The sequence below is a fragment of the Onychostoma macrolepis genome, chromosome 06 (genome assembly GCF_012432095.1).
Source record: "Onychostoma macrolepis isolate SWU-2019 chromosome 06, ASM1243209v1, whole genome shotgun sequence".
NCBI lineage: Eukaryota > Metazoa > Chordata > Actinopteri > Cypriniformes > Cyprinidae > Onychostoma > Onychostoma macrolepis.
The window spans coordinates 8051604-8078174 of NC_081160.1; the positions used below are offsets into that span (position 1 = coordinate 8051604).

Sequence of the window (26571 nt, forward strand, 5' to 3'; positions counted from 1 at the left end):
AAACACCAGGATACACAGCAGGGATAGGTACAGCTTCAGGACCAGACGAGTGAATGGATACCTTATGCAGTCTAAGCGGACTTGACCCTCTATGGGTGAGCAAACTTCTTATGTGACTTTAAATCTTGAATATTATATATATATATATATATATATATACTTAATATGTCTATACAGTTAATTTAATTTAGATTTTATATGTTACATTTATACCTGTAAAGACTAATTATATTTATAAATTATATTTATATGGAAAGTACTTTGGAAACATTATATTTCAAGAACCTGAGAACCAGAATATATGTGTTTTTTTGATGTTCTTGCATTTTATGACTTGTCAGTTAAAGGTGGAATATTTAATAAATGTGTCACATTAAGTTAAGATGATGCACTGTGGTCAAAGTTTGGAATGTAATTTATTTTACATAACATTTCATATTTTAAACAAGCTAGCAGATGGCAATTTAATACACTGATTTTACAAGCTTCTTTAGCTGTCAGAATTTCTGGAAGATCTGTTCCTTCAATTACACCGATTTAGTCCAATCTCAAGACTTAATTGAAACTCGGTTGTTTCTCACCCAGTAACAGAAAGAGATAAGAGAAAGTCAGTGATGAGCTTGGCCAAGATAAACAATAAGAAGCAAAAATTGACCAATATGGTAAACAAAGCTCAAAATGTTCAAAATTATAACCTTATTTGAGATGTTCTGGAACATGCAGGACATATCTGGTTTCTGTGTGGACTGGATTTGGATCAAGAAAATGTTGATCCAATGAAAGAATGCAGACTGTCAATTATAATATAACTGGTTGAAGAGTTAAGCACACCCTCTCCTTCATCTCTAGGACTGGAACCAGACATGGTACACGCATAAACCTGAAGTGAGCAACTGCTTCCAGAACACAGTCCTGGTGTGGGCTCCGTGCATCTACCTGTGGGTCCTCTCTCCATTCTACTGCCTTCATCTGTACTGCCATGGCCGAGGTCGGCTGCCCCTCTCTTCACTCTGCAGTGCCAAGCTGGTGAGACAGACCGCTAAGACCCATTAATGTTATACAAGCCTGTTCGGGTCTCAAACGTACCAGCTTTGTGGGCTATAAAACCCAAACCAGAGTGTTAAAACAAAGTGAATGTGGTGGTCTGGGTAGACTGAGGGGTCGAGTTCATGGTTTAGTAACCAAGGAAGACAGTAAAAGAGAGAGTGATGTGTGTAGCCACAGTTTTTGCAGTGTGAGTGCGGTTGGCACTCTGGTGAGGTGAGCTGTGATGTCACTTTTCACTCTTCCGCTCTAAAAATCTTTTGTTTGAAATACAGTTGTTCCTTCGTTTGTTCAGAGTCACACAGATTCCTATCCAGTCTTATCATAATGTAAATCGCACCTCTTCTCTACAGTCATTGACCACCGGAGCTTCCGGGAGAGTGACTCAGTTCTCACCCTGATATGAATTGTATTCCTCTGCTCTTTTACAGTTGCTGGGGTTCTTCTTGGCGTCCTTTGGTTTTGTGGAATTCTTCTACATCCTGTTGGAACGAAGACAGGAAATCCAGCAACACCTTGTCTTCTTGCTCAGTCCCGTCATTCGTAGTCTCACCGTGGTAATGTAACCCCTAGCCTCTATACTTACTGTATAAGAAATATGTAGCAGTGCAAGCTGAAGCCAGGGTAAAAAGTTGCATAGAACTGTTTATTAATGAAAAAATTAGCCCAAATCTGATGTTTTCATCCAATGAATGTAAGGAACAATACAATTCTTGGTTTTGTTACATAACTTGCTTCATTTTATCTCTGATTTATTTTTATTTCATTTTTAAAAATTGCTGCCCAGGCTTAAGGTGTGGTTATATTTACGACAAATTGTTAGCAAATTGCTGGCGAATCCATTAATTTAAATATGAATAAGAATCCACACAATCAGGAATTTCGCATGAATTTGAAAGATTACCCCATGCAAATTTTGCAGGGAGTTAAAGTTGGTCACCTACTTGGTTTGAAAGTGACTTAATCACTTTTTGCCTGCAAAATTTCACTAATGCACCTTTAAAATTGAATATGTTGTCCAGTCTTGCTGAAAAGACAAGTTTAGACCAAAATGAATCTCCATTCTAATCTAGACTGATTTACCCATGTTAGCAGTGTTTAATTATAGCGGGTTGACAAGAATAGTCATGTAAATCTTAGCTAGTGAATTCGGTTGATTAGTGTTGTTGTTGTTTTTTTAAGCTGGTTGACCAAGGAAGTCTTGCTGATGAAGCTAGTTAAAAAAGGAGAGAATGTACGTCCATCCGACTTTAGACAAAATGTCAGACATTTCAGCAAATTAATGAAGCAGAACCTTCTCAAGATCCAGAGGATCTACATCAAGTAGAATTGTGGGAATTCTGCAGCAGTGTGTGGATCTTTATTTTGTGATAGTTATGAAGCCTATAGTGGGAACACCAGCATCCCATATTAAGCCTTAATGATGTATGCATGGGGCCACATACACGAGTGTACATTAAAGATTTAAGCTTCATTCATTCCCCTCCTACAAGCCTTCCTTCCCATAATTCATTTCTCAACACGCCTGCATATGTCTGCAAAATGCCTCCTAAACCCTTACACAGCAGGAGCTGTTTTCATCTAATAGAGTGTAACATTCTGAGGTGAACTAGGTTAGGGGCACACCTACACATTGCCTAATGGACACAATCTCATCATCGCTTTCTGTCCGCATGTTCCATTTGCATCCTGCAGAGACGGGCTCCAAACCAGACTCATGATCCATCCGTGGTCTCCCCAGACACCTAAGTCAACACTGGCTAATGCCAAAGAAAAAAACACTCAAAGAGTTAAACAGTGGGATCTTGTCCTTAAAAGCCCTCTTTCTTCACAACAGATTGTGATCTTAATTGGTCACCGAGTGAAATAATGCATTGTCATAGATTGGTGAAGTGCTGGAATGTAGGTATCAAACCTCAATAACTATTTTGGAGATTTTATTAAGTAGGTGCATAAATATTGCTTTTAATTTCTATAAAAATATTGCTTCGTTGCCTTGCCCAACCACCTATGGGTTTTCTTGTGTAATAAGCTTATGTAATGAGCAGTTTAGAAAGCAACAGCCACCACAACTCTACTGATCCTAGAGGGAGAATTTGCAAAGAATGAATTGCGCCCCCAATTGCAATTTATTTACACACGCTGTCTGGATTGTTGTAGCACCTAAATCACTAAAAGAACACCAAATTTGCCCAAATTCCCATCTTTCAGGTTAGTTGTGAGTACTAGGTTGTGGAAAATGCAGCAGACTACTGCAGTCTAGCATACTTTCCTGGGACTGTATGCCATCAGTCCATCAGATTTAGAAACCTGAAATGGCTCTTTAAAATGCTCTTCATCATTTGATCATTATTTTTATTTTAATCTGACATTTACCTGTTCTCGAACCTGTGAAAATGATGTGGAGATTGATGCCGAAATCTTTTACATTTGGCCCCCAAATTGAGTTTTTGGTTTATGTCCTTGTGTGGAGCTGAAGTCTGCTGGAATACTTGGCTACTTTTTTTTTTTTACCCAGCATAAGCTGTGCCTGGCTTCACTGCGTGCTGTCATTTAAGCCGCAGGAAGCAGATCTGTCTCTGTCTTCTATCGCTCTTAACTCTCCGGTATAATTACAAGCTTTGGCTTCCTCCCACTGTCCAGAGGAGAAGTCATGGCTTATTTTCGTAAGACGTAAGGTCTAAACACAACATCAACAATGCAGATGTTGCATGTGGTTTACGTGTTCTGTTTCCAGGTAGCGCAAAAACCTCCGCAGGCGTGTTTCGTTAGGACGCGATTAGGAGTTCCTTTTAAAGGTTTCACCTCATTTATCTGAGGTTATATGGTTTTGGTTTGGTTTTGAGGAGGCGTCTTTGGGCCCAGTCCTGATCCTTCATCTGTACCGCACCAGGCTGCTTTTTACGTAATCAAACGATGTTTTGCGCTACCTAGGAGATACAGCAACAACTGAACATCACATCAAGCTTGAGATCAGTCTAGTTTTGAGAAATGGAGAATGTTTTTGGATGAAGAAAAGTCCCAGTAATTAAGAGAAATGTGGGATCAACACAGGCCACTCTTTACATTTGTTGTTTTATTAGAGGAGACAGCTGTGGTGGTAGACAGGGAAATCCCAATATAACCTCGACAAAACTGCTCAAACAAAAACAAAACAAATTTAATGATGGATAATACAAAAGCATAGTACAATTTTAAAAGTGAAGTCCATTTCCACTTAAATTCAGTTCTCAGATGCTTCATGTTTTATCCATATACATTGCAAAAGCTGAATTGACTGAGTTAAGCTGTATGCAACCTGCATGTATGCTTTTTTCTTGGTTGGGTATTTGTTTTACAGGATTAAATTTTGCTTGCTGCTTTTTCTTCTCTCTAAAGGACATGGCCTCAGTAGTTATCTATTAAATGTAATTAAATCTATTTAAAGACTTTCACAATGAGTTAGAGTGAAAGGTGAAATGTGTAATTTCAAAAATGATGAAGTAATGAAGTTTCCCGGAACACTTTCCCAGTTTTCCATTGGTCGGCCAAACAGACAGTCCCACCCCCAACTCACACCAGTGGTCACTAAAACAGAACCACAATGTTTACACTTTTTGGGGCGGAGCCTACAAATGAATTAAGCCGGGAAAAAGAGAAAGTATTTTAGCATTGAAAAAATTACATGCTTCACCTTTAAAGTAAACTTGCATCATTCAATAGATACTCATCAGGAAGAGGGCATTCTGTAATTTGGCTCCTTTTTGAAGTTATTTATCACTTGTTTTGTGCAGGCTGTAATTTTAGCAGATGAGAACAATGTTATTAACGGCTGTGTGTTTGACAGGTGTTAGCTGTGTGCGTGATTCATTGGGAGAGAGTGCGAGGATGCCGTTCCTCTGTTTTCCTGTTCTTCTTCTGGTTGTTGGGCGTGGTCTGTTCCCTTATTCCGCTTCATGCAAAGGTCCAGCTGGCTGTGGATCAGGTGAGAGAAATGACAACTGACACAGACCCCAAATCTGGGGATTTTCAGTTTCACGTTACAATTCACAAAACCTTGGACTAACCCTGCACATATGGGTGTACTAACATATTGACGAAACACAGGTGCACACATGAAAACATACAGACAAACACAGATGCATACAGAGTCACAGATATATATCCACACATGCACAAGAAAATACATCGCAGCACACGCTCACAAACACACAGAAGCTCAGCATTCCAGCAGTTTCTACTTTTAGCACTCCAGGTTTGGACTTGGTTTGTCACATTCATATCATGAGTTCAGGTGAAGTCCAAGTAGGTGTTAGTTTGAAACATATGTCAGTGAGTGTCCTTTTACCCCTACTGAATCTTACAGTATGTGGAAGTATAGTATGAATATTGTTTTGATGTAAACTAGGTAAACAACTCACTTGGGTTAAGCTAATTATTTTATTTAACTAAATAATTAAAATCAAATGCATGAAACATTTCAAAGTTCAAAACATTTTTATGTGCCATGTCAATAACCAGGCCAGAGTACAATGATTCTAAGCAATTTTATATGCCACACAGTCCTTTTCAGCCCAAGGACAATAACACAGCTAGCAAGAAAACAGGTTTACCAGTTTTAGAAATTAGGCATTTTTGACCCATATCATGCACAACTGGGTCAAACATAAAGACAGATAAGCATATTTCTCACTGGCATGCTGACTTTATGCTTGAATAAGAGTGGGAAGACATTTTGACTAACCTACATTGTGACCGCCGAAACCACTCTGGCCTTGTTTTTTTATTTTGTGGTGTGGTTAAGAATAAAGCCTCTATCTTGGCAAGGGTCTCGACGTCCAAAGGGATGTTTACTACAGATTTGTCTCAACATGGTTTGCGCTCCAATAGTGAAGCCAGGACGCTATATCCAGGACACCAGAAAGACAAATTTAGCTTCTACTATATGTGTAGAAATGCATGAGCAGCATATGAACAGCACATGTGAAGCTTTTGTAAATATAGCTACTTTGGCTCCTCACCAGCAAATAGTGGCCGGAGGCTTGAACAGCAGCAATCTATGAGTTTCCAGATTGTAGCGTGACTTGAGGCCTTTTATGGCTCTTTTCATACGTAATTCATTTATATAAAGCAGGCCATTAAAGAGTTTGGTTTTCACCATGATTTGCCTTAACGGTTCAAAATAAGCTTTACTATGTTGTTAATGCTCGTGCACACCCATGTCTTCTGACATTAGGCAAAGTAAGAAGGGACTCTGCACTGTAGCACTGCCTGATTTCTTACAGAATAAACAACAGATCATATTTTTTACATTAATCATTAGTTCACTGACATGTAAACAACAACATGTCTTCTGCTTTCTCCACCAATTAGCTCTTATATGTAGTCAGGGGGTTCTCGCATGACATTCTGACTGACGTTTCGAAATGTCTTCAGTAAACAAGCCCTTCAAGGTGTAGTCTTGGTTCGGAGTTCCATAAGAACAGAATGTTCAGCATGTAAACAGCATGTTGGGAAGTCTGCGGATCGGAACTGGAATAACATCACAGTACATTATGGGAAATCCCTGGATGTGGTACTCGTTTAAAATGGGAAGTCAGCCTGCACTCTCTTTTTTCTGTAATCTGTATGTGATCTGCTGATTTTGGTGTCTCTGCTTTTCAGGGTCTCTCTCCGGATATTGTGCGGTATTTGGCCTTTTTCTCGTACTTCGCCCTGCAGTTGGCGCAACTCTTCCTCAGCTGTTTTGCAGACCGGGCACCCTCAGGCAAAGCCATCCTCAAGGTACGAATGGAGCAAACTCTTCATCAGCTAAAATAATCCATCACAAACAATCCTGTGGTGAATTTCTGTTGTTTACCAGTGTCCTTATGTAATATAGAACCCAACCCCACCATTTTGAAGTGAATTATGGTAATGGTGGTAGGATACTCAACTACTGTCTCCCACAAGCATGCAGCACTTAGATATTAGCTATTGGATAAAAAAGATGTTTTTCGGCAGTCAGCTTGACTCATCAACATGGACACTCTGTGGTCCTCCTTCCCGGATAATGATATATCCTTTTTTTAAACTAAATTCTTGACTCATTCTGCCCACTGTTTGGTTGTTATGTATGCAAATTACACACAGAGCAACACAGAACGTAATCTCCAGACATCTCGTGAGATAGTGGTCCATCTGACTGTTCTCCTCCAGAGAAAAACAAGGAAACAAGCTCAGAGAGGAATTAGTGTGTTTGTGATGAGGTTCTAGCCACAGACGTCGGTGCCACACCCCTTGATCCCGTCCTGGCTCAGTCACTTCCTGTGTAGGGTTATTCACAGCATCCTGAAGAGTGAGACCTCCGGAGAGGAGGCGGGAGAGAGAGTGAGTGTTTGGGTGGATGGCTGTATGGGCAAGAGGGCAGCACTGAGGTCAGCAGTGGGTGGAAGTGTGTTACAGTGGCACATAAGGCATGCACACACACAGATAGAGGTCTACCACTCTTACTCAGATATTTTCACACTGTTTCTCTGTTTACTGTGAGTTCACTGTTGCCAAATATGATTTCTAACCACTCCTTTCTCCATCCAAGAAAGCAAAACTGTGAAACTCTTCTTTCGAAAACTGACTGTTGACAGTTACACACCTGGTTATTTATATGTATAATGTGAGAACTGTTTTCAACTATCCTTGTTATAGCTGATGATATAATTGTACCTCTATCATATTTTAATTAACATGTTTGGTTTGGTTATTCCAATGAAGACACTGCTAGGTATCAGTATCGGACAATACATTTTAATGTTATCGTTAAAGTGGGCAAATTTAAGTCAATAAATTATAGCCAAATGACTATTGGAAGATAGGACCCAATGGTATTTCTAGTTGGCCTATTGTCAAACCATTTTTTTCCTTGAGTTTGTAAGCATTATTTTATTTCATATATATTTAATCCACATTCTGTACTTTTTGCCCATATAGTGAATTTGTAGCCAACTTGCTCTTGTTCTTTTCTCAGAATGCATGTCCTGTTCAAGATGCATCATTCTTGTCCAAGATCCTCTTCTGGTGGTTCAGCGGGTAGGGAATTAAATGATTTTGAATTCCATTTATAATTTGTGAAAATGCTCTTTTAAATACTTGTTGGTCCAGTCACAGTGAAAGTAATGCATTTAGTTTGTGTTGTGTGTGCTTCCAGGTTGATTTTTAAGGGCTACCGTTCTCCTCTGCAAGCAGAAGATCTGTGGAGTCTGAGGGAAGAGGATACATCTGAGAAGATAATATCTGACCTGGAAGAAGAATGGACAGCGGAGCGCACCAAATTACAGCAGTAAGTATTATTGAAATAACAGACAAGTTTTTCCCACACGTGACATTTTGAAGCACATTTATATTGTTTGTCCATGTTGCTGTGGATCCTCATGCTGCTTTGATCAATGCAATCACATTTCCATCTGAAAGATGCCCACAAAAGAGACAGACCTAAAATGAGTCAAAAGGAGCCTGCTGCGTATACAGTCGAGACAGGAGGATTGTGTCAATTGGTTGGCTTGTTAACACTTTTCTGTTTTAAACATACAGTGTTTTCAAGTCCTCTGAAATCCTCTTTTAAGGCCTCACATGTCAGAGGTCCCATGCAGTTTACAATTTGTGGAAACTTGCGTTGTGGCACAGGATGTTTTAATGTCATTCTGTTTTCAATTACAACTTACAAAGAGGTATTAAAAAGCTTAACAACTGCATTTAGGCTTTAGCATCAATTCCTTACGCACATGTCCGTTTGCCTCTTCATCTACAGGCAGGAGAACCACCTAAGCACCAGTATTGCCTTGGGATCTCGACTACCAGAGCAGGCCCAGTTTCTCCGGAAGATTCAGAAGGAGCAGAGTTCGGGATTCTGTCTCTTACGGACACTCGCGCGTAGCTTCGGACCCTACTTCCTAACAGGGACGCTGTGCATCATGGTCCACGATGCCTTCATGTTTTCAGTTCCACAGGTTCTAAGGTGAGAAAGTCAAAGCAGATTTAATGAGTCATCTTGGCCCAGTCCTTAGTTTAAGTTCATAAACTTTGGGCTTTTGGTATATCTAGGATAAGTTAGGCTTTGGGTTGTGTTTATGAGAAGTTCTGCCTTCAAATAAACACAGATGGCCCCTCTGTGCTTTTAAAGACAGCTTGCTAGGTTATCAAAATATTTTTAGAAGAGACATCTTACGGTTCACAATATCTTGGGATGAAAACAGGAAGTGGCAGTGTGCAGCAGGTGCTTGAGTCAGAGACGCCATACTAGCCAGACAGAGATCATGCTGTTTATGCCCACAGAGAAGCAATTATGGCTTCAAGTCTGAAAGCTTGAGCGAGCTAGAGATGACCACAGCATTCTGTCCGCCGTAGACGTGTTAGCTTCGGGGAGGGTAGAGGAACACTGTCGGGGTTGTGGTTACTATAGGCAAGCAGCCAGCTAAATGGGAGGTTCGGTCAGCTCTCAGCGAGCAGGGAGATCCAGACTGTAGCAAGTACATGTATTGTACTGGGATCCACTGTCAAAAAAGGTGGACTTTGGTGGGAACTGTGGAAACATACAAGGTTTTCTGCCCTCAGAGTAACCAACGTGGATTTTGTAGCATTTGGTTAGCATTCAGAAAAACATTTTTCCAGTTGAACATGCTACCTCTTGTTAGGCTCAACAAATCCACCAGTCTTCATTTTCAAAACATTTTCAAAGAAAGCTGTGGGTTTAAGCGCTACTGTAAACCTTGAGCCTAACCATAATTGTTGGATGTGGTCTGTTACAGAGGAATCTAGCCAAATGCTTAGTTACATCAGAAATCAGCAAATTTCTACGTACTATATAGTGCCTTCATTCAAACCATTTTCTCTCTTTTTTTAAAGTTTGTTGTTAGGCTTTATGAAGGATGAGGATGCTCCGCTGTGGAAGGGCTATTTCTACGCCTCTCTTATGTTCCTCCTGTCCTGCCTGCAGTCCATCTTCAACCACCATTACACCTACACCTGCTTTACTGTGGGCATGAGGGTTAAAACAGCTGTCATGGGTCTGGTCTACAGAAAGGTGGGCCATCTCACCTGCACAAAAACCTTTTTAGAACATATGATTCTGTGATTAGTTTGTGATTTTTGAGGGTATGTACAGAAATGGTTTCAGAGGCATAAAAAAAAAACATTTTATGTACCATGAAATTTCCTAGAATTGTCAAATTGGCTTCAAAATGGGCTGAAAGTAAAGTGTGACAAGTTTACACTTGTATTTTAAATACATTTATTTCATGCCAAGTATACTACAAATACATTTTCATATTTATGTACTTAATAAAATGCCCTGCAATTGTACTTTTCAAAAGTCATGAACTAATTTTGTACTTAATGCACTTTAATTGTGCAGAAGTAGTGCTGAAGTCCAATTAAAGACATACTTAGTGCATTTGATTGTGCATTAAAGTGGAACTATTGCAAGTATACTTTAGGTCCACATATTTTGCATTTAAAGGGCGATATTATACAATCCTCATCAAAAGTGACATTAAAACACATTTTAGGCTTATTAATAAGAAATGTGCATTGTGCACAAGTAATACTCCAAATAAAGTTTCATTAAAATCTTTATATCAGTAGGTCTCGAGTTATCTGTCAATAAATATGTTAATAGATTTGAACTATACTTAGTATGAAATAAATGTATTTTAAATATATTACTTTTTTTACTAGGGTTCAAGTCAATTCAAATGCCCTTATGAAAGGGAGTCAGTCCAATTTTTAATCAATCCTTTTGTTTTTCCATCTTGTTTTTCCTCAGTCTCTTGTCATGAACAGCGCAGCACGCAGAACATGCACAGTGGGGGAGATTGTCAATCTGGTCTCTGCTGATACTCAGAAGCTGATGGATTTTGTGGTGTATTTCAATGCAGTGTGGTTAGCACCCATTGAGGTCACACTCTGTCTCTTCTTTCTTTGGCAGGTGAGGGCACGTATATTTGCTTATTTTTTATTCCACTCCAGCAGTGATGGGAATAACGGCGTTACTAACGGCGTTATTTTTTTCAGTAACGCGTAATCAAACGAATGACTGTTTCCCCCGTTACAACGCCGTTACCGTTACTGACAATAAAATGTGGCGTTACTATATTATATTTAGTGCTGGGCAACGATTAATCTAGATTAATCCCATCCAAAATAAAAGTTTTTGTGTACATAATATATGTGTGTGTATTGTGTATATTTATTATGTATATATGAATACACACCCATGTATGTATATATTTTAAAAAAAAATGTGTTATGTTTATATATTAAATATATTTATATATCATATAAATTATATTAATATAAATATATACATGTAAATATTTTCAAAATATATACTGTATGTGTGTGTCTTTATATACACATAATAAATATTCACAGTACACACAGATATATTATATAAACAAAAACTTTTATTTTGGATGAGATTAATCTAGATTAATCGTTGCCCAGCACTAATTATATTATTAGAATTTAATTTTTCAGTTCAACTGAATGGATGCGCAGTGTAGCTGTATTTGACGTACCATAAACTCTAGTGTGAAGCGCACGACTCGCCGTCTCTTTCTCTCACATACACGCACGCAAAGAAAGATACAGAGCAAGAGAGTCTTTCATAACATGCAGAATTGACGCGCTACATGTAAACGATATTCTTTGTTGTATTTTCCTGTCAAAATAACGGAGTTCCTTTGGAATTCTTCAGCCTTTAAGAACTGCCGGGTTCTCCAGTAGTGGGCGGAACTAATGCGCAAACGACAATCTCATTGGCTGGCGCTCACCTATTATCGTCCCTGTTTTAATTTCAGCAAATCAATTCGAGCGAACGCAGACAACGTGATTAATATTCATGAACCCAGCGGCTCATTAATCCTTAGGGCATTTTATATTGATGACAAATATTCATTCATACTTGGTTATTCTAATTACTAAAGTTATATCATCATATAATATAAAATTATCATAATATTATATTATAATGCTTGACTGACTGATACTAAGTGTCAGTAGAGAAATAGTGTAGATTAATGTACAATGTTTTATAATAATAATTTATTATTTTTGGTGTCCATTTCATTAATTTAACATATTTAATATTGGGGGCATCTAAAGTTATTTGACATTTGAACATTTGTCTTGTTTGACTTATTTCAGCATTTAGGACCATCTGCTCTAGCAGGCATTGCCACTGTGATCTTCATTTTCCCTCTGAACGGATTCATTGCAAGGAAGAGAAGCAAACTCCAGGTACTGTAATGTTGTAACTCATCCATGATTCAAGTGTTGTCACCCATCTGCTCTTTGAGGTCATGATTAAAGAGGTTACTCTCCAATAAAACATACTGCAAGTTCCATACCTCAAAGATATGTTGTATTGCAAGCTACGGCAGTGCCAAGTATTTTAGTCCTTGGAGGCAAGTACATTTATTTTTAATGTCTGATTAATATCTGAATCAGATTCTCATTAAAGGAGATGAAAATTATTTCCTTGTTTATCTCACCCACTAAAATTCTTTCGGAGCCACAAAACCGTAGAGGAGCGCTGTGAATGAGTGCTAAAGAAAGTCAGCGTGAAGGGTCCACAGCTGGTTTAGATAGTGAAGTGAGCAGAGCGTGGGTGTGCGGGTTGGATTCAAGCTTCTCTTGTTCCTTTGAAGTTCCCCATGCTTCCTCCGAAGCGAAGTAACCACAATGCCTGCAAATGGCAAATAAAACTTACATATTCTTTTCAGAAAACAACAGACATTTGGCATGCCACTGATTGAGTCAATCTCTCAGCTCATAGCTATTGTGTTCTAGAATATCTTAACATGCAATTAGGAATTTATTGCCTTCTTCAGTATCAGTCATTCAAGTGTTAGATCATCCTGCTGAAAAGACCAGCCCAAATTGGTGTGATGCTGGTCTAATTGGCGTTCATCGGCAAAAGATGGTTAATGGTATTGGTGGTTGACCAAGAAAGTTTTACTGGTTCAGTTAGTCAAGAAGCCTTGTAGGAACATCAGAAAATGAAAACAAAACATATGCTGATAACCAGCTATGCTGCACTCTGTTAGATGGGTAGTCAGACTTCAAATAACCAAAAAATAAATTAATAAAAAATATATGCATATATATATATATATATATATATATATATATATATATATATATATATATATATATATATATATATATATATATATATATACTGTGATTTAGTGGTGTCATGACAAAACTTGTCGCGTTTAATGACAGTTTCCTGTTTTCTGGTCATTCCACAGGAGATACAAATGAAGTACATGGATGGACGGGTCAATTTAATGAATGAGATTCTGAATGGTATCAAGATTTTGAAGTTCTACGCCTGGGAAAAGGCTTTTCTGGAGCAGGTCCTGGGATACAGAGAGAAGGAGCTTAAAACTCTGAAGAAATCACAGATCTTATACTCTGTTTCTATTGCTTCCTTCAACTCCTCATCCTTCCTGGTGAGAAAAATAACAGATTCTTAAGTAATGCTTCAGGTCACATGTCCGTTTTTGGGAAAGAACTAAACCTACATTTACATGATAGAAGTAATGATTGTAAACATATATTACCTCTAGGTCAGTGATATTGTTTTGTTTTTGTTTTTTTGACTGCAATTTCCATTCTTTGCCAGATTGCTTTTGCCATGTTTGGCGTCTATGTGCTCATTGATGATAAGAATGTTCTGGATGCTCAGAAAATCTTTGTATCAATGGCTCTTATCAACATACTGAAAACCCCCCTAAGCCAACTTCCTTTTGCCATGAGCACAACCATGCAGGTGAGAATATTCTGCCCTGATTATTTAATGATGGTGTCTGTATTTAGTTATTTTTAAATACAATACAAATTATTCTTGTGTTGCAGGCTCTTGTCTCTTTAAAACGTCTGGGGAAATTTCTTTGTCAAGATGAACTCAAACCAGAAAATGTGACAAGGGAATCCTTTAAATCCGGTGAGAGATCACTTGTTGACAAACATTATTGTGCAATAGATGAGTAAGGCTAAAAACAGACTGAATGTTGTCTGTACCCTGTGAGACTTTCCCTCTGCCCCTCACTTCCGTCTGTCAGTAAAAATATGAGTGAGAGCAAGATTAACAACAGTTTGATAATAGACTCTAAATTTCACAGTTAGATGGCAGTGATGTCTCACTTCCTCTCACTGGCAAAAACAATTAGAGATCTTTGAAAACTTACTGGATCGCCTGCATGTGAATGCAGTGTAGCCTACTACATAAAATATTATTTTATTTTATCAGCGTAGACCTTGCACAAAAACAACGGTTCATTAAAAAAACGATTAGCCTTGTGACAAAATAAACACTGCTACAATATTACAGTATTCAATTATACATTTTTATTTACTCTGAAATCAAAGTTACATTTATATGGACTTATTAGTCAACATACTATTTATAACTTTTATATCACTTTTAAATATTTTGTATTATTTTATTCTAATTATTTTTTTACACTGCAACATGTTTTCCCGAATTCAAAGTTCTTTTTTTAAACATAAAAAGACATGTTGGTATAGAAAAATGATTAAAGTATGACTGGTATGTTGCCATGAACAACGCTCAAGCATACAGATTAGCAGTTATTATACAAAGAAACTTGATTGGGGGACAGTGGTGGGCGGCATTCATCAAAGCTGTTCAAGATAGCTTGTGAAAACTGTTATTGTGAAGATAAAGCTAATTAGAATGTGTAATTAAAGTGAGTCTATAATTTCACAAGCTGCAGAAGAAATCTAGTTTCCCAGAAGCGATCTCTGTAATTTCAACTGCACTTTTCTCCAGAACAATTTGTGTTTGTGTAGATAGTCTGCCTTCATAAATTGCATGTTATGGTAAGCGATTAAGGCATGATATTACATGATTTACTTTTGCTCTTTGATTGTTCCTCTTTGCTTGTCAGATGTGGATGGTGTAGTGTTTGAGAATGGAACCTTCAGCTGGTCTAAGGATGGCCCCCCATGTCTAAAAAGGTATCATTATCCAGAAAGTTTCCACAAGACTCCTGAATACACAATCAGGCAATAAGTGTCCAAGTTTAAGCAACATCCCCCTCACTTACTCTGTGTGTTGGAGCAGGATCAGCGTTAGAGTTCCCTGTGGTTCACTGGTTGCTGTTGTCGGCCATGTTGGCAGTGGGAAATCCTCGCTGCTTTCTGCCATGCTTGGGGAGACTGAAAAAAGAAGCGGGGCAGTCTCAGTCAAGGTACTTGCATTAATCAACCATAACGCTCATTGTATATATTTTATGAAATATGATTTTGAATGGCATGTTATGATTATACAGAAAGTGACCATAATGAGAGCCCTGTCTTTCAGAGTAGACTCACGTATTACAATTATCAAATTCAAGAGGTACAAAAGTCTGAAACCACATTGAAAATCAGATTTAAATGTGGAAATAAACAAAGTTTTAGCAATTCGAAAAGAGTCCAGATTATTTCATATTCTGCACTATTTCAAGGCCACTAATCAAATTTCAAAGTGCAAAATAGTTCATCCTTACAGCTGATTGTCTTCTTAGCATTTCTTTGCTCCTGTCAATATAGGGCTCAATTGCCTACGTTCCCCAGCAAGCTTGGATCCAAAATGCCAGTCTGCAGGACAACATTCTGTTTGGACGGGAAAAAAAGGAAAGCTGGTATCAGCGGGTGCTGGAAGCCTGTGCCCTGCTGCCAGATCTGGACAATCTGCCTGCAGGAGATGCTACTGAGATCGGAGAGAAGGTGAGACCATCGTACTTCACCCAAAGTAGAGGACTGAGCTTGTATGAGCTAAACTTCCATGATTCAGATTGATTCAATAGGCTCAATAAGCATCCATGAGATCAATCATGAATGAGCATGCATCTGTATATAAATCTTGATATGCAGTGAGATAAAAATAGCTTCTACATTGTTTTTTGCCAGGGTTTAAATTTGTCTGGAGGACAGAAACAGAGGGTGAGCCTGGCACGTGCTGTTTACAGGAAAGGTGACGTGTACCTGCTTGATGACCCCCTGTCTGCGGTGGATGCACATGTTGGTCAGCACATCTTCAACAAAGTCATTGGACCCAGAGGCATACTGAGAGACAAGGTGACTATCACTGTAGTGTTTACACTACGGATGGAATGGGGGGTAATTTTCTATCTCCTCAGCATTTCCAACATCTAACATTCAACATTTCTTTTTCTCAAAGACACGGGTTTTGGTGACCCATGGAATGAGCTTCCTGCCTCAGGCGGATTTGATTCTGGTTCTGGTGGACGGGGAGATCAGTGAGCGAGGCTCCTATCAAGAACTTCTGAACCGGAATGGTGCTTTTGCTGATTTCATCCACACCTTTGCAAGCTCTGAAAGGAAAGAGTGCTTTTCAGAGGCCTCCCAAAGAGGTAATATTACTGTGTTCAGGCATTGATACTAGCTGAAAAGATATATGCAGTTGTTGTGGATGCTGGTGTCCCCACCAGGCTTTTCCACCAGAGAATCAAGCAATGTTGTCTGGTGCACAGCATGTTTTTCTGGTGTTGCCCTGCTTAAACGAGTGTTACACTCTAAGCTACACCAGTCTCCATTCTGCATAAAGCAACCAGGACTAGTATGAAACTTCATAGCGGTTTAAGGTGATCTTCTCAGAAGGGATATGTCAGATCCAAATGTTGTTTTAATGTGAAAAAACTTATGGATTCAGTATTATTGATCATTTTATGTTGAATCCATACATTTGCAGGCTCCAGAAGACTGTCCGTAAGATTGAGTGTTACTGAATACATGCCATTTTCCAGGGATCTGTCCCAAGAGCAGCTTATCAGGTATGAGATTTTAAATTTGCTTATTCGGTGTTACTGAATATGACTTTAAATGATGCAGAAAACAGGAAATGACACTGATATTGATATTTTTAGACGTATGTCTGCAGCACTTAGCGCTTGTTAAGTTATTCACCAAATATGAGAAGCATAAAGACTGATTCAAACTCTCTTTTAGCGGTGACACCAACAGTATTACAATTGAGCCACTGCCCGATTCTGATGAGGACCACATCCAAGAAGACCTGGGCAAACTGACTAAGGTTGATAAAGCACGGATTGGCAGAGTAAGAATATTTATCCTAAAACTTGATGACATTTTCTTTCTATTGACCACATAAGTTTGGCTTATGATCTCAATTTTCCCTCTGTCCCAATAGGTCAAACTTGAGATGTACATTGAATACTTCCGCACTATTGGTTTGCCGTTGATAGTTTCCATTGTATTCCTGTATGCCTTCCAACAAGCAGCATCTCTGTCTTATAATTACTGGTTAAGCTTGTGGGCTGATCAGCCTGTCATCAACGGCACTCAATTAAACACGGCTCTGAAACTGGGAGTCTATGGAGCTCTCGGCTTCGCTCAAGGTCAGCAGAGTCTTAGTGTTTTACCTCAACAGATCAAGTTATGATTCAAGTAAACTAAACTGATTTGAATTTCTTTTGTTTTAGGAATTGCCATATTTGGTACCACGGTGGCCATCTCATTAGGGTGCATCATCGCCTCCCGCCATCTTCACTTGGAACTTCTGAACAACGTGCTTCACTCCCCTATGTCGTTCTTCGAGTCCACTCCCAGTGGCAACCTCCTCAATCGTTTTGCTAAAGAGATAGATGCCATAGACAATATGATCCCTGATGGGCTGAAAATGATGCTAGGTTACTTCTTCAAACTGATGGAAGTCTGTATCATCGTGTTGATGGCCACTCCTTTCGCAGCCGTTATCATCCTTCCTATGGGGTTCCTCTATGGTTTCATACAGGTATGCCCGAATCTGCATTTATGGGGTTAAGGAAAGAAGGCTAATTTGCTAGAACTGTCTAGAACCCATCTGCTGAACCAACGGTACCTGAATTCAGAAGCAATGATTGAAATCATTATGGTTTTGATGATAATCTCTCTCACTCTTTTCAACCTTGAAGAGTTTCTACGTGGCCACATCCTGCCAGCTGCGGCGGTTGGAGTCAGTGAGTCGCTCTCCCATCTACACGCATTTAAACGAGACAGTGCAGGGTGCCAGTGTCATCAGGGCATTCAATGAGCAGTCACGCTTCATTATGGGTGTCAATCACAAGGTGGATCACAACCAAACAGCTTACTTTCCCCGTTTTGTAGCCACAAGGTGAGGCACTGCTCAAAATTGTTTTACAATCGCAATAACATCTACATTCAGAAAAAAATATCAAAAATGTTCTTGTATTCAGAAACAACTAGGTGGGTGCAATGGACTGGAACAGCCATTTAAAAACACTGCTGATGCAATTTTATGGCACCTTAATATACTACGGTTTTGGGCATCCTGTAACATAGATATCGATTGCATGATATTGATATTAACTTTGTTCTGGGATGTCTTCTTGTGCAGGTGGCTGGGTGTGAATTTGGAGTTTCTAGGTAATGGCATTGTCCTTGCTGCTTCTATTCTCTCTGTGATGGCAAAAGGAACCCTGAGCCCTGGGATGGTCGGTCTGGCCGTGTCTCATTCACTTCAGGTGCGAATCATTTCAAATGTCTCTATGCAGAATCTGACATTATCAGATATATTTCACGTGGCAGTCTCGCTCTTGCAATGTTCACCCTCAAACCAAAAAAGCTTTTCACTCTTGCACAAGATCTCCTGTGGTGCAGCTTTCATTTGTGGTCAACCTTTTTCAAATTAACATTCAGAGAAGAAAATGTAAACATTATTTATTTGTCTGTGTTAGATCAGACAAATCACATGCCATCCTTATGGACTGTTTTAAAAAATAATAATTTAGTTTACATTTTTGTTTGCTGTTTTTAGGTGACAGGTTTCCTGAGCTGGATTGTAAGGTCATGGACGGATGTAGAGAACAACATTGTATCAGTTGAGAGAGTGAAAGAGTATGCAGACACTCCAAAAGAAGTGAGTGTGGCTGTATAGCATAACTCAAAATTCAATCTTTTATTTTTTTTTAACAGTTAATTTTATCAACCTTTACTTCCAGTTGTAAATCATTTTTTTCTTTGCTGGTCAGTAATAGCAAGCATTTTTTCTGTCTTTATCGTTATTTACAGGCAGCTTGGAGCATAGAGGGAAGTTCTTTACCGCCATCTTGGCCTCAAAAAGGGACCATAGAATTTCAAGATTATGGCCTTCAGTACCGTAAAGGCCTGGAGTTGGCCCTGAAGGGCATCTCTGTTCACATCAAAGAGCGGGAGAAGGTACAAGTGAAGATTTTGAAGTATTCTACATCAACATTTACTCTAAAATATTATTGCTGTCTATTTTTATGAATGATATATACCTCGCCTCATTTCTCTTGAACAAGTTTAGATTCTTGTAGACCTCGAGGAAGTAGCTCGCCCAAAAATGTCATCAATTACTACAACCATTTTATTGTTCTAACTAGGATATACGGTGAAAGTTCAAAGTACATTGCTGTAATTATGCTTGACAAACATTTGGTGGGATTGTGGTAATGCAAAGTGTTCCTGCATAATAGTTCCATAATTTCTTTGTCTGGAAGTCAAGCTATGTTGAAAACGTTCCCGCAGGCTTACTCTCTGGTTCCTTATCCTTTCAGATTGGTATTGTGGGAAGAACTGGTGCAGGAAAATCATCTTTGGCTCTTGGAATTTTCCGGATCTTGGAAGCAGCAAAAGGACAGATCTACATCGATGGAATCAATATTGCAGAGATCGGGCTTCACGATCTAAGATCCCGCATCACCATCATTCCACAAGTGTGTACAGCTGAGATACTCCACTTGGAACCAAAATTACTCTATAATACATAACTTCATGTAATGGTTTTTTTCAAATTATTATGAACTCCTCACAAATCTGTTTTGCAATTTTAATGTCTTTCCAGGACCCAGTGCTGTTTTCAGGATCTCTCCGTATGAACCTTGACCCCTTCGATGCCTATGCTGATGAGGAAGTGTGGAATGCCTTGGAACTGGCTCACCTTAAACATTTTGTGTCTGAACTTCCAGATAAGCTCAATCATGAGTGCTCAGAAGGAGGAGAAAATCTCAGGTAAATGCATCCAAAATCTTTCACGATTTTAACTAACTAAAAAGTGGTCTTTTTATTTCATTTTCACCAGTGGCCTGCAAGTTGCAGCTAAGACATTTTAATCAGTAGAGATTTTGGATGGTAACAATGGTGAACGGTTCTCTTCCTGCAGTCTTGGTCAGAGGCAGCTGGTTTGTCTAGCAAGAGCTCTTCTCCGAAAGACAAAAATTTTGGTGCTGGATGAGGCCACAGCTGCATTGGACCTGGAGACAGACACCCTGATCCAGTCTACCATCCGCAGCCAGTTTGAGGACTGTGCTGTTCTTACCATCGCGCACCGCCTCAATACCATTATGGATTACACAAAGTATGTCATTTTACGAAGCCATTGAACAGTGGTTCCCAAATTGTTCTCTGTGGCATTCACGAACATTGTTCTGTTTGTTTGAGGGGTCAAAAACAACCACATTTACCGTTGTACCATTGTGTGAAATCCAGTCACTTCAATAGGAGGAATCCATGCGATTGGCAATTTCACACGAGGACAATTTATTAAGATTTCGCAGCGTTTTAAGTTGGTCACGCAATTATCTCTTCATTGCAACACTATTGACAAATTTGGCATTAATGTGACCGCATTATAATGAGACGAGTTTTGGAAAGTGACTGCATTAGCTGCTTACAAGTCGTAAAATGTAACGTTAGTCATCCATTCATTTGCGTGACTCAATTCTAATGAACTCTACAGTCAGCTTGCGTAATTTATGAAATTAAACTCTTATCTGACAGCCCAAATGTTCATTATAATTGCCCAAATGACCATATTAGCTATAATGTAATGTTTTATTAATACTAACGTGACCAAACAGGAAAATTTAGCGCTATTATACATATTTTTAAGGACGTCGCTACAGTTTGGGAACCTCGTTACTTTATTTGCCTATTACACATTAATTTGTTAATGTTTTACCTTATTTTTGTTCTCTCAGGGTGATTGTTATGGATAAAGGACATATCGTCGAGATGGACTCGCCCAGTAACCTTATTGCAAAACGAGGCCAGTTTTACTACATGTGCAGGGAAGCTGGGCTTTTATAAGACTTTACACATCGACTGTCTTCTTGCGCCTCCTTGTGGCGAAAGCAAAGAATCTGCAGACTCTCCATTTCTCAGTTCAGAACAGAGAGACATCCCAATAATACAGCTGGTGCTTCACAAGGGGAAAAGACCAGACGCTTGAATCACACACTTCCCCACAAACGAAAATGGTTTGCCTGTTAAATTTGAAGATGTAAGTGTTTACTCAGGTTTACTCGCCATCTCCATGGGCATAGTAACACTATGCAGCGCTTAGGAAGAATGAGAAAAAGACTTTCCTGCCAGAAGCTATTTGTAGGGTTACAGAACGGTGTATTTGATGGAAACCTGTAAATATGGCACCTAATTAAATACGCAAAACAATTAGGGAGGAAAGAGTCTGTTCTGCCTGTGCCACAGCATCCATGGTGAAAGAACATGAATGTGAATAGCTAACATGTTAATGTTGTTGCACAGTTAAATTACAGATCAATGAAGATAATTCTATAAGCTCTAGTGGATTCTTAGTTCTCTTCATAGACCGTCAGTTATGTATAGAATCACGTAAGAGGACAAATATGTTTACAAACATATTGCCACATATACTTGACCTAAAATTCCCTGAAAAATTCCAGACTCCCTTTCAGACACTAATTAAAGCTTTTACGAGAGGGTTTAGGGAGAAAAACAGTACAGTTGCCGAAGTACGCTGTGGTGTTTGTTCGTTTCAGCCAAAGTAAACAAATACAAGGGACAACAATGGCTGGATGAAAGAACATGCAACCTGTACGCAATAAAATACTACATGACTTCATTACTGCTGACCGATCAAAGAGTTTTAATATCTCAAGAAAATATTGTTCACCACCATTCTGAAGGCAAGATTTTTATTTAGCAGTTTTGCACTTCAGTGTAAGAAAAGTGTTTTACAAGCATTTTGTTCTCTGTAACTGTAGATTTTTAGAAATATATTTTAATCTTAAAAGTGGACATGAAAAGACACTGCATCTCGTCTTGTAAGACAATGCAAAAAGCTACATGTGTGACATGTACATTCAAGTGCCTTTGTGACACTCCAGATTTTATTTATATTTTATATTTAATCTTTATTGACACTTCATCTCATGTTTTGTATGTTTATACATGTAATAACTGTGTATAAAGAAACTTTCGACATCTTGATAAAGATGCGTCATTGTGCTTCTATAAGCTTTTCTACAGGCTTCATATTTGATGACAAACTGAAAAACATGCTGTTAAACAATTGCGCAAAAACAAACAAAAAAAAAAAAACACTCTTTGGACATGATGAACAAGCCTCAGCAAAAAAAAAAAAAATGAGTACCAAACTATATTTATTGTTTACAGTAGTAAAGGACAACAAAAAAAATGTACATATCAGTACAGAAGGATGACAACAACTGGAAATCTTTGAGTCAAACTCTCTCTCCCTTTCAACCATATGAATTACAGTGGGAGGGCAAGAGATGTTAAAAGAAATCAGACCAGTCCTTGTCAGCGATGACAGACACATCACCTCAAAGCCTGAAAGGATTCCCTTTTGTTTTGCTTCAAGACCTGGTCATAGTTTTGGGATTTAAAAAAAAAAAAAAAAAAAAAAAGGAGGAAAAGAAAGTAATGAACAGGAAAAAAGATATATTGGTCTTTTTAGGTCATTCCTGTTTCCTCAACCAACACTCAAGAGGAAATAGGAATGGTAAATGGATATATTTCTACAGACATTTAAAAGTATAAACACAGAACTAGTTGGTGTAATCCTGCCCCTATTTGCTAATCGAGTACCATCTTTGGGGTTTGGTCCAGAAAGGGTGACTGTAAATTGTATCATGTGTTCAGTCTCTTCGTTTTTAATCGACCTCCACCGAGATGGTTCACAGATACCATCCCTACAGCGAGCTCATACGAGAAGTAGCCCCATTAAAAGGCAGATGAATACAACACTGGTTGAACATATTTCTACAACACATACAGTCAAATAGAATCGGAGTTGAAACAGGCCTACTTAAAGCTCTTAAGAATTGAAATGTGAAAAAAAAAAAAAAAAACCCTATGCTTCCTCACTTTTTATTGGGCAGTTATACTATGGAGGGGATGAACGGTTCCTGGGGCTTGTCGAGTGAATGAGTGTTTGGAGCAACATAAAACCCTGCATGGTGGCTGGTGTGGATATTCTGAACAACTACGCCCTCTGGCAGCCTTCTTGAGTTTGTTTCCCCAACACAGTAGCTGTCTAACCATTTCGCATATAAATATTACTGGAAACACATGTGTGATGCCCACTCTAGGAAAGCTAGAGATGACAGAAGAGAGAGAAAGAGAAGGGGAAACGATGTGAAAGCATCAATGAAACATCATGAGGAATAAAATAGATAAGTGTGGGGTCCAGGTGATGTGGAGTTTTAGCAGGAGCCGCCAGTTTGTTGCTGAAATACGTCAATCGTGTCCTCGTCCTCCATCTCCAACTAACAAATGCAAAGTTAACATTAGGTAATACATTAACAAACAACAAAAAATACATTTACAGTATTAAATATTACAGTTTATTGATAGTTTGTGTTAACTTGGGAGGCTTTATTTAATATAAACAGATACAACTTCACATTTTTAATGCAATAGTAAATGTTGAAATTAACATTAAGTCAGATTAATAAATGATTTAGAAGTATTTTTCATTGTTAACTAATATAGTTAATAACTAATGTTACAAATGGAACCTTACTGTTAAGTGTTACCCAATTAGGTTATCAAAATTATATTTATTATTCAATCATCATCTGGTCACACAAAAAACCCCCCTAAAATAAACCTGAAATAAAATAAAAAGTAGATTAAAGTAAACTAAACCTACATTTTTAGTTAGCTGTAAAGGCAACATTTCTCAATTGTTTAAAGGACTAAAATTACTAAAACAGAAAAATAAAAAGAACCCTAATAAACTGACAAAAACAATTACTGAAACTAAAATGAAAAACCAACAGAAAAGCCAATACAAAATATTAATACTATATTAGTATTCAAATAGCACTACAATAACACGAGATTTCGTCACAAAAAAGGGGCACTTTTACTCACCTGCGCCGGTGTGTCTGTCTCATTAATTGGTTGCCCGTCAAATCTAAATCTAATCTGTCTTATCGACAAACCCTGAAACAAAAGCAGTATTTACATCAGTCTTGGAACTGGATATATTATAGAATTTTAATAATACTTCAAATAAATATGGAGTTCTACATGCGTTTTGTTCCAAAATCACAGTGACTCACATGGACAGCCCACGCAGCAGTCCTGAGTGCCAGGGTTTACCATGAGCACGATTACTGATCTGGTGGAGATGCCTTACCTGTCTCTCACAGTATGCTTTCATTAATTTGCTGAGTGGCGTGTGCCTTTTAATTTTGAACTGGACCACCGAGCCATCCTGTCCCGCCACCTTCAGATTGATGTGGTCGTTCTCTGTTTTCACTCCCTCCTGAAACAATAATAATAAAGTACATGTATGAGAAGGCAGGGAAGATCAATTAGTGCAAAATGTACACATATGAGATACATGAAACACAATCCTGCTGTAGAATATGATATGAGGCCCTTGGAAGGCTATAACTTAAGCAGTGAACAAGGCCTAGTAGTGGATGCTAAGTTTTTAAGAACTAAGTGAAATGAGGGGGGGTTAAAAATACATTTTATAATAATGTTCAGGACATCCAACTATTCAGTAGTAACAGCAACAGCGAAGCGAACGAGACGTACAAAAACAGACATGCAAATACAGCAGCAAAATGTTAGCCGTTTAGTCAAACATTGTTGCAGCTCTGTGCGCCATTTTTAAGCATCTGGCGCAGCGAGGTGCAACTCGGAGCTCAATGCCGTAACCGACAGATTAACCAAATCAAACTTCTTGGCTGAATACTTTTGACTAGCGTGGAAAATACACGGTATCCGTTTATTTATCGTCCAAATGGCGGACGACAATTAAGCGCTCCGACGCTGTTTTCTATTCCGTTCCGCTGTTCTTGCGGCATTTTCTTACGCCAGTGGCGTAACGTGGCCGGTCAGCGCCACTCCGCTCTCACAAAGAAAAACCCGCAAACGCTGAATTACACCGGAGCGTAATAAATAATGGCGTTCTTTGAATGAGCATCTGCTTAACGGACCATTTAAAACACGCTTTAATAAAAACACAAACCTGCAAATTAAAAACGGATGGCGTTTGTATGAAAACAAGACAAAGATTGCGTGCCGACCGCCTTTCTCCCGCATAAATGCGCAATCTGACTATCAGCAAGGTTGCACAAAATGAAACTATAACTCGGCGTCACGCGGCTCGTTTTGAGCGAAGCTTCAAAATACGGCAAAATTACAAATCGGATGCTCACCTTAGGCTTGTCTTCGGACATTTTTGCAGGTGTCTGTTGGTCTGTATTATGGAAATATACTGAACACAAGATGCGCTCTCCACACTGTAGAGCAACACAGCTGCCGACGGGGACGCGCTTTCCTTTACCTACTTTATCAGCGATTGGTTGGTTTCTGGTCACGTGGTTCTCCTGTAGTTCGCGGGAGCGAGCAAAGCTCCCCGCGAATTTATGTGGAAATTCAGGCCTGTGCTCATCATGTACTTTTAGGTCCTGACATCAGGGCTAATGAATTAGTTGATTTTTAATTAATATGTACATATTGCTTTTACATGAGACACAACTGTAGTTGACAGCCATAATTCCTCATTTGTGAATCTGGACCACAAAACTAACCATAAGGGTCAATTTTTTTTTGAAATTGAGATTTATACATCACATGAAAGCTGAATCAATAAGCTTTCCATTGATGTATGGTTTGTTAGGACAGGACAATATTTGGCTGAGGTACAACTTTTGGAAAATCTGCAATCCGAGGGTGCAAAAAAATCGAAATATTGAATGCATATTACTAATCAGAAATTGATTTTTGATATATTTATGGTAGGAAATTTACAAATAATCTTCATGGAACATGATCTTAGCTTAATATCCTAATGATTTTTGGCATAAAAGAAAAATTGCTAATTTTGACCCACACAACGTATTGTTGGTTATTGCTGCAAATATACCCGTGCTACTTATGACTGGTTTTGTGGTCCAGGGTCACATTTGTACACAATGGTGCTGTTAGTGTTAAAAGAATCCTAACACAAGTACTGAAGGTAAAAAGAGAGACTGAAAGCAAATGTCTTTTTATGTTACACAGGAATGCTCAGGCCATGTGTCACAGTCAAATGCTGGTTTGGCCTAGTTTCCCTTGGCCTTTATATCTAATGTATGTGTTTTATTAGCATGCAGTCAGAGAAAAATCAAAAACATAATATTTAGCTGTATCTAACCCTTATCCAACCCAATAATCTGATTTGATTTTAACAATTTTTACACAAATTGCGAT

At 38.6% G+C, this 26571-nt stretch overlaps 2 protein-coding genes across 2 annotated transcripts; one reads left to right on the forward strand and one right to left on the reverse strand.

Moving 5' to 3' along the window:
- Positions 1-23077, forward strand: abcc6a (ATP-binding cassette, sub-family C (CFTR/MRP), member 6a). The gene is made up of 31 exons (XM_058778727.1): positions 1-95; positions 850-1026; positions 1476-1601; positions 4871-5008; positions 6688-6807; positions 8027-8088; positions 8207-8338; positions 8807-9013; positions 9901-10078; positions 10820-10981; positions 12202-12294; positions 13311-13514; positions 13688-13834; positions 13921-14008; positions 14976-15045; positions 15152-15278; positions 15622-15798; positions 15982-16149; positions 16253-16445; positions 16784-16865; positions 17041-17149; positions 17243-17450; positions 17535-17845; positions 18006-18205; positions 18449-18575; positions 18869-18970; positions 19123-19269; positions 19632-19790; positions 19919-20085; positions 20237-20431; positions 21054-23077. Exons 1-31 carry the CDS (start codon positions 54-56, stop codon positions 21160-21162), a joined length of 4527 nt encoding a protein of 1508 aa, XP_058634710.1. The 5' UTR covers positions 1-53; the 3' UTR covers positions 21163-23077.
- Positions 22744-25698, reverse strand: sumo3a (small ubiquitin like modifier 3a). The gene is made up of 4 exons (XM_058778728.1): positions 25536-25698; positions 24503-24631; positions 24235-24306; positions 22744-23624 (listed from the first exon to the last, which is right to left on the reverse strand). Exons 1-4 carry the CDS (start codon positions 25554-25556, stop codon positions 23562-23564), a joined length of 285 nt encoding a protein of 94 aa, XP_058634711.1. The 5' UTR covers positions 25557-25698; the 3' UTR covers positions 22744-23561.
- Between the last annotated feature and the right edge of the window lie 873 nt (positions 25699-26571).